Genomic DNA, 14,164 nt, shown 5'->3' with positions numbered 1-14,164 from the left:
GCGCACAGCTCCCACCTCCGACGTCTCCGAGAAGTGCACGCCAAAGCGCAGCGCGTGCGGGTACAGATCACGCGACGCGTTGTTGGAACCCTTTTATTTGGAATGACAGCGACAGCACGTTCATTTCCCTCAGTTCTAACAAAAAACTCCATAGCATTTTTATATTACACAGATATTGTGCAAAGACTTGCTGTATACAGTATATATATATTAAAACTGTTTCAAGTTAATTGAATAAATTCTACCAAACAAAAAAAAACATTTTAAGTAGGGGCAAAAATAATATGATTCAAAGGTCTGATGGAATAACATATAAAAACTACCTGCTTCATTAATGTTCAATAAAAAACTATTAGCATAACATATTACTCAGATTAATTGTATTTTAATGTACAAGCTGAACTAGTCACTAACTGATCTGTCCTGGACTCAAGTTTATAACCTGTATTTCTTTGGATTGAAAACTATAAAACAGCATGTGTACACAGTTTAACGTAACACAGCTGTACCCATGACTAATTTACTGGGAATCATTTAATAATAAAACAAAAACAATAATAATATATCCCATACTGTATTCATTCTGAGGGCCATATGCTGATAAGTACTGTATATTTATTGCCAGAACATGTTGACTGAATTATTCCTGCTTAGAAATAAATATTCTCTCCCTACAGTTAAATAAGCCCTTATGTCTAAACTAGCATGTGGCATTGCTGTCCACATATTTTAGTCTCTTATACAGTATGTGACCCCTAGAGCTCCGTTGGTCATCACAGTAAACCAAATGCCCATAAAGAGTTTGAAGACACCACCCGCAGAAACCCAAATCCTGGCACACATGCATATTAATCAATAATGCACAGATACACAACTGGCAGAGGGGCTAAAAAAAACAGCAACAGAGTAAAACAGCGCTTACAGTGGAACCTCTGACCCAATGCTACTCTACCAGAACGCACAGATCAACCAGATCCTTTTTAAAAATAGTTAACATCTGAATGAGTAATGAATGGCTGTAAACTGACACAGTAGAGTTTTCTCGTTCATATGCATCAGAAGGTCAGATGTTGACTGTGTGGGCATGTTTCTTGCACAAAGGTTTGTCCTTTTTGGAGAAGAACGGTTGACCTTCCAGATTTGTAGAACAGACCTGTGGAGAAGCACAAATAAACAGTTCTTCAATCGATTCCCTCAACGTTCTCTCACTTTTACACCCAACCGCTGTGAAGGCGTCTCCTGGACCTACCGCACACACGAAGCAGGTGTCGTGCCAGGTGACTCCTAGAGCCTGCAGGAATTTGTCCCCGGCCTCGATTGGGAAGTCGCAGCCGTGGCAGTTGGTCCCAAACAGCTTGTAGTAGTCTGAGTAAACAGTACATGACAGATGTGGCAATACTGTATTGACACAGCGGAATCCTTACAGGGCTTTTTGCGGGCTCCCTGCTGTGCTCTACCTCTTTCACAGTACGGCTGTCCGTCCTCCATGTGAAACATGTTGCCTCTGATCGGTTGGTGGCAGGCCGTGCAGGTGAAACAGGAAACGTGCCAGGTCTGTTTCAGGGCATTCATGACTTCCTGCAGAGAAGGAGCAGCTTGTTGAAGGCATTATCACACACAAGACACACTTAAATGTTTAGAGTGCGGAATCCTTTTATTTTATTTATCTGTATTTGGATTTTGTGTTTCGTACTCTACAGCATCAACTGGATTGTGTGTCTGTATGATCATTCTGCACTAGAGAGCCACAGATAATAATTTATGTTTTGCAACTCACCCCCAGAATCTTTTGGTGGCAACGGTTGCAGGTGGGAGCGAGGTACTGCTCATAGCAGCGCTCACAGTACACCTGGCCCTTCTCCTCCACAAAGCCCCGGTTGGCCAGGGAGGAGTGGCAGTGAGCGCAGTTGAATTCCTCAGAGTGCCACGACATGCCCATCGCCACAAGGAACGGGCCTCTGTAAGGTCGGGTAAAGTGAAAGTAACACAGGACGATTGTTTAAAAGTTTGCACCCGTCTGCTAATGTTTTTGTAACAGTGTCGACTGTTGCACGTTAAGATAAATGCTTTTAAATAAATGCAAGTTTTGCTGATGTCGGCTACCTGATGACCTGGTTGCACTTGTTGCACACTGGGGTGCGTGTGCCGGCTGGGATGTGCTCAGCCCGCTGCACCAGGGAGTTCAGGTCCTCAGGGTGTGGCTGTGGAGTGGGACGGTCTGGCCCTCTGGGAGCAGGATTGGTGACTTTGCCAAAAGATGGAGATGCTCCCACTTTTGGAAAACCTAAACCAGCAGAGAAAATTGCCCCAATAAATTAATACACTGCTGTGTCGGTTTTCTTTTAGCAAGTGCTGCTATTCCAGTATTTGTGCATGTGTCGCCAGATAAAGAATGCGAATGATTTAATAATGATCTGCAACCTCGGCTAAGTCCGACAGAGCCTCCCCACCCTCTGCAGACAAGAGATCCATTTTCCCCTACTGACTGAAACTACACATTCCCAGAGTTAGAGGAGACACCTGGAAAAATAATAATCCCCCTCCTCTCATCTCAAACATGTGGCGAGGATGCACCGATTTTTCATCTCCTTCGCGGCGCAGAGACACATCCAGGACGAAGGTCAGTGTTCACCGCCCTCGGACAAAGCGCTCGGGGGAATGAGGCTTGGGGACAGAGATGCTATTGAAACTATCATATAAGACTTGGGAGGTCAAAGGACAAGTGCTCCCTAAATTTCCTGGTAACAGTGAGCAAACAAACTGAACAAACAGAATGGGGTACTGGGAGGGAAGTGAGAAATGAGAAAGACCGAGGGAGAGAGTCCAGGTTGGAAGAAGCTGTTTAAACAGTAATAAAACAAGAGATTCTACTTCTGAACATTGTAGAATCTTATGATAATATAATAATTACAATTGAATTATCCACCAAGTTGCAATGGACGCAAACCTAAATGCACCACTGTTGCAGATGCTGCAAATGTGCCGTAGTCTTTAAACGCAGCTCACTGAATGACCTCGCCTGTGTGAAAGCTATTACGGTGCAGCGGATGGTGATAAGCTCTTAGCGGGACTGAATTCTAAATAAATCCGTTGGCGAAAGCAGCGATAGAGAGCTCAGACACGTTAAATAGGACAGAAAGTGGCAGATGCGTTTGTAAGTCGGTCAATGCTGTCACACTGTGTGAGAAAGATAAGGAGGAAGAGTCAGCATGAGAGGACTTCTCAAACTGGATCACAGCAGGGGGCACGTCGTGCTCATGTCTGTTCTGTTGCTCTAAATTCAAGACAGAGAGATGAGACGAAATGCAAAGTAACACACTATGAAGTCTAAAGTCGTCGGAAACATTATTCTAGACAACTTTAAGGCCTAAATGTCACATGTCTCACATGGAACCAACATTGATTTTAATTCTAAATTAAAAAGTGGATGAAATTAAAGTTCATTCCACACAGTGAGGTACAGTAGATGCCTGTTTACTTGAGCTAAAGTATGTGTTAATCTGACAAGAGCCGGCCAACAGAGAGCGAACTGTGGGCTCTGTGCTCTCTCCCTGTGGCACTTCTCTTAAAAAGGCCTCAAGGGAAATCCACCAGGGCACATAATGCATCTGTTCATAAGTGAGTGCATGGATGTCTTAGTATTACTAATAATGAGCCCTGAATGATGCCTTTCTGCAAATATTTACCCTGACCAACTCAAGGTCTTGTGTATTTAAAGTGCATCTTTCACATGAGTTTAAACACATAACTCTCAATTTTCTCAATTTTCATCTACGCAACTGGGCAGTCTTGTGAAAAGTCAATAATCTGAGCTCATTAATGAAATACCACTGGTTTTTACCGAGCTCATAATCCTAAATGGCTTAGTGTCATGTATTAAACCTGCAATAAATGTCACAACTGAGCAGAAGGGATTTAGAGGAATTTGGATGCCCCCTGCAGGGTAAAAGACACAACTACACATACTTCTACAGGCCTGGCAGAATGACCGCTGACACTGAACCTGTATGTAGTGGGAGTTACTGTACCTGATGAACCTCCAGGGTGGTGGGACGGCTTGTTCTGAGGCGCGGGGCTCAACGTGGAGGCGGGGGCCACGCTGCCGTTCCTGGGGGCTGCTGCAGTTTTGGTTTTAGCTGCAGGGGAGGCGTGAACCATGGGAGCGGCTTTATCGACAGCCTCGCTAGAACCAGATGTGCACAAGTCAACTCACAACGGAGGCTAAACAGACAGCTCTTCAGCAGAATCACTGACTAGAATGCGTGTGTCGCAGAAACACTCAGTTTCTATATTACTGTAGGTAAAAACTGTGGGCAACCCCCAAATAAGGAGACTGAAATTCCAGCAGAGACTGCTGTATAATGGGGCCGCAGGAATAAACAGTGTAACCAGTGTAACCAGTTACCAGTTGGAATATCAATCACACATGCAAACAATTAGGGAATTTAGGGGGACCCTCCAATGAGAACACGCACTTCTGTCCACTGGCCATAGGGGAACAGTTAAGTGGTACCATACATGTATCTTACACTCCACTCCAACATGTAAAGTCAATCATTTAGCAGCGGGAGACAACAAGGTATCTTGTATGTAGCCTAGTGCTTGTTGCTTATGTTCCTCTGAATAAGTAAAGTTAGAGCAGAGAGTGGCGTCTTTTTTTGGCAGTAAAAATATTATGAGCTACAAAATATTTAAAGAGAAAAAAAGAAGCGCTAGTCCTTCTGGTCACCACCCAGTATAAACTTCACAGCATCCATTCCAAGCTGACCACCTCTTGTGGGAAACGAAGGTTCTTAAGTCCACGAAGGCTGAAAACCACAGTGTAGTGGCATGTTTCTCAGACAGAGAATATTTAACGAAGGTTAGAACTCGTGAACTGCTTCCCTAAAGCTTCTGTAAGGTTTCTGAACTACTGTAACTGGGAACCAGACGGGAAAAGTGAAAGATAAGCAAGAAGCAAGAGTAGCAAGGGAAAAAAGTTTATTGGGATAAATTACATACAAATGAAACTACTTTGATTAGTATAGAAAACAGAAAAAGCATAAAGACATGTGCAGAAAACTAAAGGATATAGAAGATGTGAGGGGAAACACCAGCCTTCAACAATGTGCATTTTTAAGCACATGTTAAGCACATGTTCAATTTACAAGACAATTATATACCTATAATTAATATTTAAATTAATTAAACAGGTTGACTGCTCTTATTTTAATATATTTTGTCGACGTCTGCTGGACGAAATAAAAGCTGCAGGAACAGAACAGAACCAGCCAATGGACACATGATAATGGTCAATTAATAATAATAATAATAATAATAATAATAATAATAATAATAATAATAATAATAATAATAATAATAATAATAATAATAATAATAAAACAATAAACAATTCAAAACCCAGATTCCTGCACATTTAGCACTCGTGCTGAAACGTCATGATGCCAGTCTCTCAGCTTGTTGTACTTGTGTCCTATAACTTCTGGGTCCAACTTGTTAGCTCTGATTTTCCCCATCAGACAGAATCAGAAGAAAGGGGGAAAGGAAAAGCAGGAAGATTAAGACAGGAAATAAGGAGAAGGAGGCACTGGATGACTTTAAAAAGCAAGAAACCTTCCTTTGCAATTGTGTATTAAATAATAAAGCGAGGTAAATTTAAGATCTGCTCTGTTTGGATCTACTACACTGGATCCAAACAGATGAAAAGCTCACTAACAGGAGGACAGCAGGAATCTGCTTTTGGCAGCGGTGCCATTACCCACAATACCATTTAATTAACCACAATTTACAGTGAGTGATACCCTGATTGGCTGGTGAGTGTGTAAAGAGAGCAGACTGTGTTTAGTGCAGATAAAACAGATTGAAGACTGAGAGCAGTAGTAGTAGTGATGTGTATCACTGTCTCACTGCCCGCCCCCTAACCGAAGCTTTGAATTAAGCAGGATGCTCTGGGAGCCCGAGTTCAGGAAATCAGGGCTCAGAGTCAAGAGCTCAAACACATGACGGACTGGGGGAATTCACCAAAGGTGAATTTGAAATCTGATCAAGAAGGTCAAGTAACAGTTTCATTGCTAAAACAGATGCAGTACTTTAGACAGACACACAAACCGAATGTGGTTATATGACAGACCACCAACCACTTACCTCTTTCCAGTTTTCTCTGGAACTTGTTCTGCAACAATGAAAACATTGTGACAATAAATTAGGATGGAAAATAAACAATTGACTGCACAAAATAATGTTGCTACTGGTTGTTGCTTTATTACAAGTTTTCTAGGTTCATCTTGTCTTAGTGAAAAATGCAATTGAGACCCCCCCAGGAACTATTCTCCAGTCGTCCCACATCTGCAGAAACACCAGACAGATTGAATCTACACCCACAGAGTTCTGGTAACATCATTTGAGAAGTCTCAGCTCTCTTCATGCTAATAACCTGGTTGCTGTTAGTGCCATTTTAAATCAGTTGAACGAACACACACACACACACACACACATACACACACACACACACACACACACACACACACACACACACACACACACACACACACACACACACACACGCAAGAATAGAGGGATACTAAAACCGCAGGCTTCCCCTGCAACCGTCACTGTTACTTAATGTCAAAGCATTTCATAAACTAAATCATGATGTTGATTAAAGTAATTATAAAATCACTATAATTTACTGTACAGAAGCTGTAAAGTTTGAAAAAGAAATATCATAAAAGACAGTAATTAATGTCAGTAATGAAGAGAATTTCCTTTCAAAGATGATCCTAAAATTGGACATAGTTAGAATAATCTGACAGCAATCAAGCTACTGTAAACCCTTCAATACCCAGTTAATTCCTAATGAAACGTTCAGCCAGAGTCAGCACCCAAGCAGAAATAAGTTAAATGCCTCCGCAGGCTCTGTATCAACAGTGTGATTAAGCCTGTGTGAGCCCACTGAGCCTGGTACACACCGTTTTCAGTACCGGTGAGCTGGGCCAGGATTTGGAAGGAACGGGACTGGGAGGTGCCGCTCCGCGGGTGCCAGTCCTCCGTGTCCTCGATCACACGCTTCTTGCTGGCGTCACTTAGTGGAGATGTGTGAGGATCAGGCTCCGCGGCAGGTTTTCTTTACGGAGAGACAAAGAAGTGGTTACGGTATGATCTGTGTTACAGCATCTATTGTTTTTACACATACACACACCAACCAGGAACTAACACACGCCAGTACATCTACTGTGTCTACAGTTCAGTCCACACACGAGCAGCTCTACAGCTATTAGAGGTCACAATTACCTCCGAGGTCTAGTTGGAGGAGGAGTTCTGCAGGTGAGAAATGAGAAGGTAGGAAAGAAAAAGCAGATTCAAAGTCACATTAAATGCTAAGTTTTACAGTCTAAAGTCCTCATCCTATGTCCTTACATCCTTATGTATGAGGTTCATGATTCTAGACGTAAACCCTATTTTTATGTGAAACTACAAGATATTAACTGACAACAGTAAAGAGGTGCCACTACAGCAAATGTATCTGTAACTTCAGTAGGTGGATGACAATAAAAGTGACAGTGATCAAATCTCACCACAAGATGGGAGTAATGTGCTTTGGTATGAGGAGGTTTCATCCCAGGACGTATTTTAATATACACATATATATACTTATACATGTAGGTGTTTTCATGCTCAGTGCTGATCCAGGTGTGAGTTAAATTCATCACACATCCATGTTTGTGAAGCTGTTCCAGGGGAAGTGATTGCAAACCAAAGCAGAGCACAGCTCTAATAATCTGTGCGGTCCTACATAAAAGTTGATGGAGTGCACCGATAAGTCTGTTTGCACAGGATGTAAACACATGTTAGTGAACATGCTGCTTGGGGCCTGTGAGAAAATGAGTGAGCGGCACAAGTTGATGTGAAGCTTGCTGGTCTGTGGCATCTCAAAGATGCGTTGGACCTGGAAATGAACATGTGCCATAAGTGGGCGAGCACGAATGCGAGGTTTATGAGGGTTCACTCAAAGAGGTGTGGGCATGTAATAGGTAATCATAAACCAGAGGGATGCGAGGGCTGTAATCACACACCACATAGTTAGAGAGCCACACCATGTTATCATTCAGAGCACTAACTTGTCTGTCTTCTCCTCCTCCTGTTGGTAAAGAAAATGCAAATGGGAGGAAAGCTGAAGCCAAGACGGAGCATGAACAGAACAGCAAAAGAGAGGGAGAACGGTTAACAGTCACAATGTGCTTCACAACTCAAAGTCCCCTCAGAGAATGTGCAGAGAAGACACACACCTGAACTGAACACCAGGACCCAAACGCACATGCTGTGCTCAGGCAGGTCTCACAACTATTAAAGTGTCCTCAATAAGCCATTTAAGCCAAGTTAACTTGTGACCTATTTATTTTCATTGGGAGAAGAGAACGAGGCAAAGCACTTGAACCCAGCTCGGTCTGTGGCTCCACCACGGAGCCAAAAACCTGCCAACAAAGCGCAGCCCTGCCAAACTCAGCTCCGTCCGTATCTAAAAAGGCTGCTAGGACTATGAATAATAGAAACGAGAGTTCTAGCAGCAGCGCCTGTCAGCGCTGCGACAGACTGACGGGCGGCGTCAGTTAGCTTCTGCTCCCTTTCCAGCTCCCTGGAATTTAATCAAGCTGTGCAGCATGTCTGGGATTCTCTTTGCAACACAGGTGAAGAGCCGTTTCATTGTTAGTCTAGTTAATAAGTCTAAATAAGGAAACCAAAAAAATAACACAGGGACAGTGTGGGAGAAAACATGCAGTTCCTGCTTTTGTGACTGGTACCTACCCATTAACGAGCTCCGTCAACCCTTGACTCTCCAAAAGACCTCGCCTCTGTCCCATAGCCACCTCACAAGCATTTACATTGGAATATAGCTTAATAGGGGTGTTATAGACAGAGGACTGGGGGACGCTGGGATGAGAGGAGGGGACCGCCACTTTGGCTGGAGAGGAGGACTTAGATGAGGAGGAAGACACAGACTGAGGGGCGGGGCTGGGTTTGGGAACATGGGTGGAGGTGGCCGGTGCTGGGTCGGGGGTAGCGATGCTCGACTTCAGCGGAAATGGAGGCTGCGGTGGTTGGGAGGGAGCCGCTGGCGTGAAAGCAGATGACTCAGAGGGAATGGTGGCTACTTTGGGGGCAGCCAGAGAGGGAGAACCCGTTACGGCGCCGCCACTGCCCCCCCCAAAAGGCCGAGCTGTCTTGTTGTAGGCAGGACTGGGCTGAGTGGAAGGCTTGTCGCTGGCGTTTGTGGCGCTGGGGGCGGGCTGAGAGATCGGGACGGGCTTAATGATTTCTCGAGGCTGGTCCTGTGTAAAACACACAGCATGCAACAGCAAATCCACCACAATCTCATGCATGTATTATAAATGAGCATTCCATCACACGTCACATCAAAGTCAAACACGGCTTCACACAGAGGTAGCGACGAGAGGCATGCTGGCATTAAATGCAAGCTGTGGTCATCGTCTCAGAAGACTCAGACTCGCTGTAACCTAAACTGGTATCATAGGTAGAACAGATACATGTATATTTCCTCATACCTTGGGTGCTTCTGCTGTAGGTGGAGCGGTGGAGGGTCTAAAAAAAACACAAAGACAACAATAAAAAACGCATTGGCATCATGAAAAAAAACAAACAACACCTTTAGTACAAGCATTCAGTGATGGATCACCCTTCACATGCAGAGGGCAAAGGTCACAAGGAAACAGGAAGTGAGTGAGCTGGTTTTACCGTCTTCACTAGCAGAGGGCGGCCTCCCCTTTGTCTTTCATTGTTAATAAACCCCCCTTTCATTCACTTTCTCCATTAAACATTCCACACCCGTGTTACACATGTACTAGTGCACACTAACAACACCATACTAGCTCTCAGGTCAAGTGAAGCATAGGTCACTGAAATGTTCTAAAATTAAAAGTAAACAAAAGTCAGTGGAAGTGAAGCAATAAAACTTAAATGCAGACAGATGCCTTTGTTCCCAGTGTGTCCTATATTTGCTCCAAACATGGAGACAGCGTGGCCCCTGTTCCTCATAAAAAGACAAAACAAAAAAACAGACACTGAATCAGCGAGGCTGGTTTCGGACAATGTCCACTGACATCCTCCCCTCGCTGCCATATTAGGACAACAGCCAACAATCTCTACACATTTCCTCTGTGGCCGGGCCTGGCACCAGACTGACGAGCCCCGCCCTTCACTCGTGTCCTGATGTCATCGACGGCCAAACTCTCGTTTACACTTTCCTCCGAAAAAGTTCATACACGGGGTGTTTTCTCCCCCCCTCTATTGTTGGCTCACGCGCCGCCAAGCAAAACAGGGAAAGGTCTAAAGATCAAAGAGCGCATTCCACCATGAACAGGACCCAGTCTGCACAGACGGCGTGTATCTGCCATCCGTGACCCGCTGAGACGCAGCTGGGTGGACCCGCTCTCGGCCATTTTCCCAGAGCTCGCTGAACAAACACTCGCGAGGGTGGTCCCGCGAACATCTGCTGGGCTCCGCCCCTCTCTGTGGTCCTGCTCCCAACCCGGCCCGGCCCGGACGGCCGCTGGGCTGTGTTATTGCTCTATGGCGTCCCGGCGTGTCGCTGGTCCATTGTGTGTAACTGGAGAGAGTGATGACGCCGACAGGCACAGCTGTAAGGCCCATCGACAGAGACAGAAGAGTGTCTAGAAACTTGCTGCTCTGCAGGCGGCAAAGCAAAGTTATTAATGTTTTATATGATTCAATGATTTATTATGATCATTATCATCGGCACTTTGTTATACAAGCATCTATCTATACAAGAGTTAACCTGTTCAACCATAAGAGGTGAGTTGGAGACGCGTCTCCATCCTGCCTGTGTCTCCTCAGGGGCCAAGAGACATATTCTAAAGGAGGCTAATAATCACCGCGCCGCAGACGTGCCTCGCCACCTTACGAGCTCACATATCCATATTTTCAAACACGGAGGGGAAACCAGCTCAAAGAAGACAAGCCTATAATCTTCAGCACTGCTTTCATTTTAGTACCACACAGTTTCTCAGATTTTCATGATGCCCCGAAATATCCCTCAAGCAGCTTAATTCTGCAGCCACAGCATGCCATAACACATAAAGCACATAGTGTGTTAATGTCACTAATAGCTGCACACCATTCAAGATCCGCTCTCCTCCATTTGAGAAAGCAAAGCAAAACCGAGCACTAGGAAATTAATGGCTGTGGGAATACGGTTTGTGTGTATTTTTCTTATTCCGTGCAGCCAGGTCATCCACTCAGCAGCATAACTCACAGCTTGTGTCTGGCACATCACTCCATGTCCTTTCACTTCGCACTGCTCCCTTATATTTACCAAGAGCGAGAACGTGGGAAGAACAAATCTTGACATTTCATTGGAAAGAATCGACTTTTCCTTTTTCTTTTTTTAAATTAAGCAACAGAAGCGTGGTCGCTATTTCCAGCTGAAGCTTATTAGCAGGTAATTGGACAGCACACTGCTGCTGCCGGTTGCCTGGATGCGTTGCTGTTATTGCCTGCATCTGCCTGTCTGATGCAGCTGTGCACGTGTCAAACGAGAATCCCGTGCACTGGCCCTTATCAGCAGTCACATGGACCCGACTGCTGCAGACCTGACGCATCCACCCTCATGTGCCTTGACATGCCTCTCTCTTTACCATAAAGCATCGTCAGTGGAGCGTGAGTGATAAGTTTTGTGGCCGAGCCTGTTTGTGTTGGCAAGAGAATTGTGGAATCTAATGTTAACCACAGGACCAGGCATTCAAATGGTATTGAAGATTTGAATGTAAATGAACGGTGAACCACGATGCATCCGACAGGGAAATGAGGGCTTTCCTGAGGTCATGTCTCTGGATGCAGCAACCACAACTGAATAAACTGCTATTCTAGTAAATTTATTCTTTTAATATAGGTCCAACCAATGTTCTGTAACAACCCAGTCTTCCTTACTTTCCGCCCGACCACTGCACCACATCTGGTTAAGCTCGCCAGGAGTCAGCAGGGGGCTATGGATCATACTGGACTGTCCTTTGACCTATAACACTACAATAAGACTTGCTGGGTGCATACTAATACTACTACTACTACTACTACTACTACTACTACTACTACTACAACAACACTCTGTGTAGGACAATCCAGAATATGCAAAAACTAACAAGGTTCTGCTTGTGTTCAATCACAACATACAACGTAACGCAAAGCCCACGTGGTTATACACTAAATGTGATGAAAATAACAGTTCACAAAAGATTCCCACTGTTCTGTTCCCTCTCAAATAACACATATCCGGACACACAAGACATGTGGAGCGTACACAGAATCCCAAACGCCCCTTTGCTGTGGGATCTGAGAGAAATTCTTGTGTCAAACATCAGGATTGCGTTGTATCGTCGGCTTCGCCGTGCAGATCTGTAATATCTTTGAGGTTTTGGAACCAGGTGCAGCCAGCCACGACCTCTGGGGAGGGTGTTTTATTGCGCCGGGCTGCATATTTCAATGACAATAAATAAACACCAATTATCATACTTTCCTAAAGCTACTTCCCACAGACTGCTTGTAGCTGTTGGCTCCTCCGCAACAGGATTTTCATGATAGCAGAAAATAATATTACCCATAAAGTTCACCAATAACTGCTCTTTATATTAACTGAAAGCTTATTGAAAAAAATATGAACCCAGAAAATGTTTTTTTTTAATAAAAGGGGACATCTCTGCTGTAGCCTCAACAAATACATGTAAAGACTAATTGGTGTGAAAACTTTATGTGCATTTGTAGATATAAATAAATAGTAAGTAGAAAAGTGAGCCTTTCAATACTTTCATTGTCCCTAAGGTTCTACTCTGTGTCTCTCCCAGAATATAAACACTAGCCTGAAAAAGCAGCTTTTACAATGAGGCCACAAGTGCAGCCTCCTACAATCATGTGTCATTTTCAACAAACGGACCTTTGTTGGTTTGCGGGTAATTTTAGTTGTAGTTTACATGTTGTGAGACAAGAACGCTTGACGTCTCATTGTGCATCCATTACCCGCAGACGATTACATGCAGCTGTGGGACGGGGCTATTTTAGGATCATTTTCCCACGATTAAAGCACCGACTCCTTTCTCCTTTGAAGTGGTGATGGAATGAGAAGACATGCGAAACAGGCTTTGAGGTTTGCTGTCAACATGTTTTACAGCTTGGAAAGAGTGAGCGTGTCGCATTCTCCTGTTTGTGTCTGACACGAAAGCTGCTCATCTTTAAACTCAGGTACAGAAATTTAAAGCTAAAATTAATTTAAATGATTAATTTTAATTTAATCATTAAAATATGTCATTTTAATATTGTAAGAATGTATCAACTGCATTCATTAGTCCATACTGGGCCTCCTGCCAATGGAAGATTAGCTGTCTGGGGCCTGGCGGTTGGCGGTCTAACAACAAGCCCTGTCTTCTTTTCTTTGAAGCATATATTGAGGAAAAAAAGGATTAAAGAGCTTTTGCTTATAGTGACCCTGACGCAGCACCGTGGATTTAATATACTCTAAGGGCCTCCCAGCCATCCTCCTGCTAATGGGTTGAGCAGTAGAACAGTTGATAGACTCAGCAAGACCAGAGACAAACTGAAGTCGAGCGCTGATGAGATCTACAGGTGTGGTGCCACTCACTCCACAGAGGAAGATGCAAAGGATTAATGGAGTATTTACATTTACTGCAAACTTTAATGTGGGAGAGACAGAGAAGCACAAGCAACCAGAAAATGATTTAGTCTTTTTGATTGCGGCATCAAAAACTTTGTTGTTTTGAAACAGTAAAAAGGTAAATTAAATATAGCACAAAAAATTAGTTTGCAATGTATGTGAGGTGTATTGTGTAGGTACCTCTGTAGAGTGAGGCTGAGGTTGCCTGTGCAGGCTTTAATCTTGTTCTGGGCCTCCAAGTGGTTCATGCCGTCTGTAGAAACGCCATTGATGGAGTGAATGATGTCCCCGATGCTCATCTTGGCATCGGCTGCCTTGCCTCCATCAGTCAGCTGCAGTGACACATAAGAAAAACATGCTCAGATAACATCAGATAACGGTACCTTATGCAACTTATCCCAGTCATACAGAGCTCAGAAGTGTTTTTATCATGTTCCCTCTCCCATTCTCTCCCTGCCCAGCATTGCTGAG

At 44.1% G+C, this 14,164-nt stretch overlaps 1 protein-coding gene across 3 annotated transcripts in view; it reads right to left on the bottom strand.

Annotated features, from left to right (window-relative positions):
* Positions 1–79: 79 nt before the first annotated feature.
* pdlim5b (PDZ and LIM domain 5b) overlaps positions 80–14,164 on the bottom strand; it is a 23,754-nt gene continuing 9,669 nt past the window's right edge. The window contains exons 3-14 of one of the 3 annotated variants that reach the window (XM_029168249.3): positions 13,874–14,025; positions 9,561–9,597; positions 8,803–9,326; positions 7,291–7,317; positions 6,969–7,123; positions 6,145–6,172; positions 4,029–4,183; positions 2,104–2,284; positions 1,778–1,958; positions 1,458–1,578; positions 1,250–1,365; positions 80–1,153 (exon numbers count right to left, since the gene is read on the bottom strand). In XM_029168249.3, the coding sequence (XP_029024082.1) occupies positions 1,064–1,153; positions 1,250–1,365; positions 1,458–1,578; positions 1,778–1,958; positions 2,104–2,284; positions 4,029–4,183; positions 6,145–6,172; positions 6,969–7,123; positions 7,291–7,317; positions 8,803–9,326; positions 9,561–9,597; positions 13,874–14,025 (1,767 nt within the window). In that variant the 3' untranslated portion in view covers positions 80–1,063. Of the gene's footprint in view, positions 1,154–1,249; positions 1,366–1,457; positions 1,579–1,777; positions 1,959–2,103; positions 2,285–4,028; positions 4,184–6,144; positions 6,173–6,968; positions 7,124–7,290; positions 7,318–8,117; positions 8,171–8,802; positions 9,327–9,560; positions 9,598–13,873; positions 14,026–14,164 lie in introns of all 3 variants that reach the window. The other 2 variants (XM_029168251.3, XM_029168250.3) reach the window with 2 other exon arrangements.

Source organism: Betta splendens, chromosome 12 (genome assembly GCF_900634795.4).
Source record: "Betta splendens chromosome 12, fBetSpl5.4, whole genome shotgun sequence".
NCBI lineage: Eukaryota > Metazoa > Chordata > Actinopteri > Anabantiformes > Osphronemidae > Betta > Betta splendens.
The sequence above is the reverse complement of the archived record's forward strand: the minus strand, read 5'-3'. Positions and strand labels throughout refer to the sequence as shown.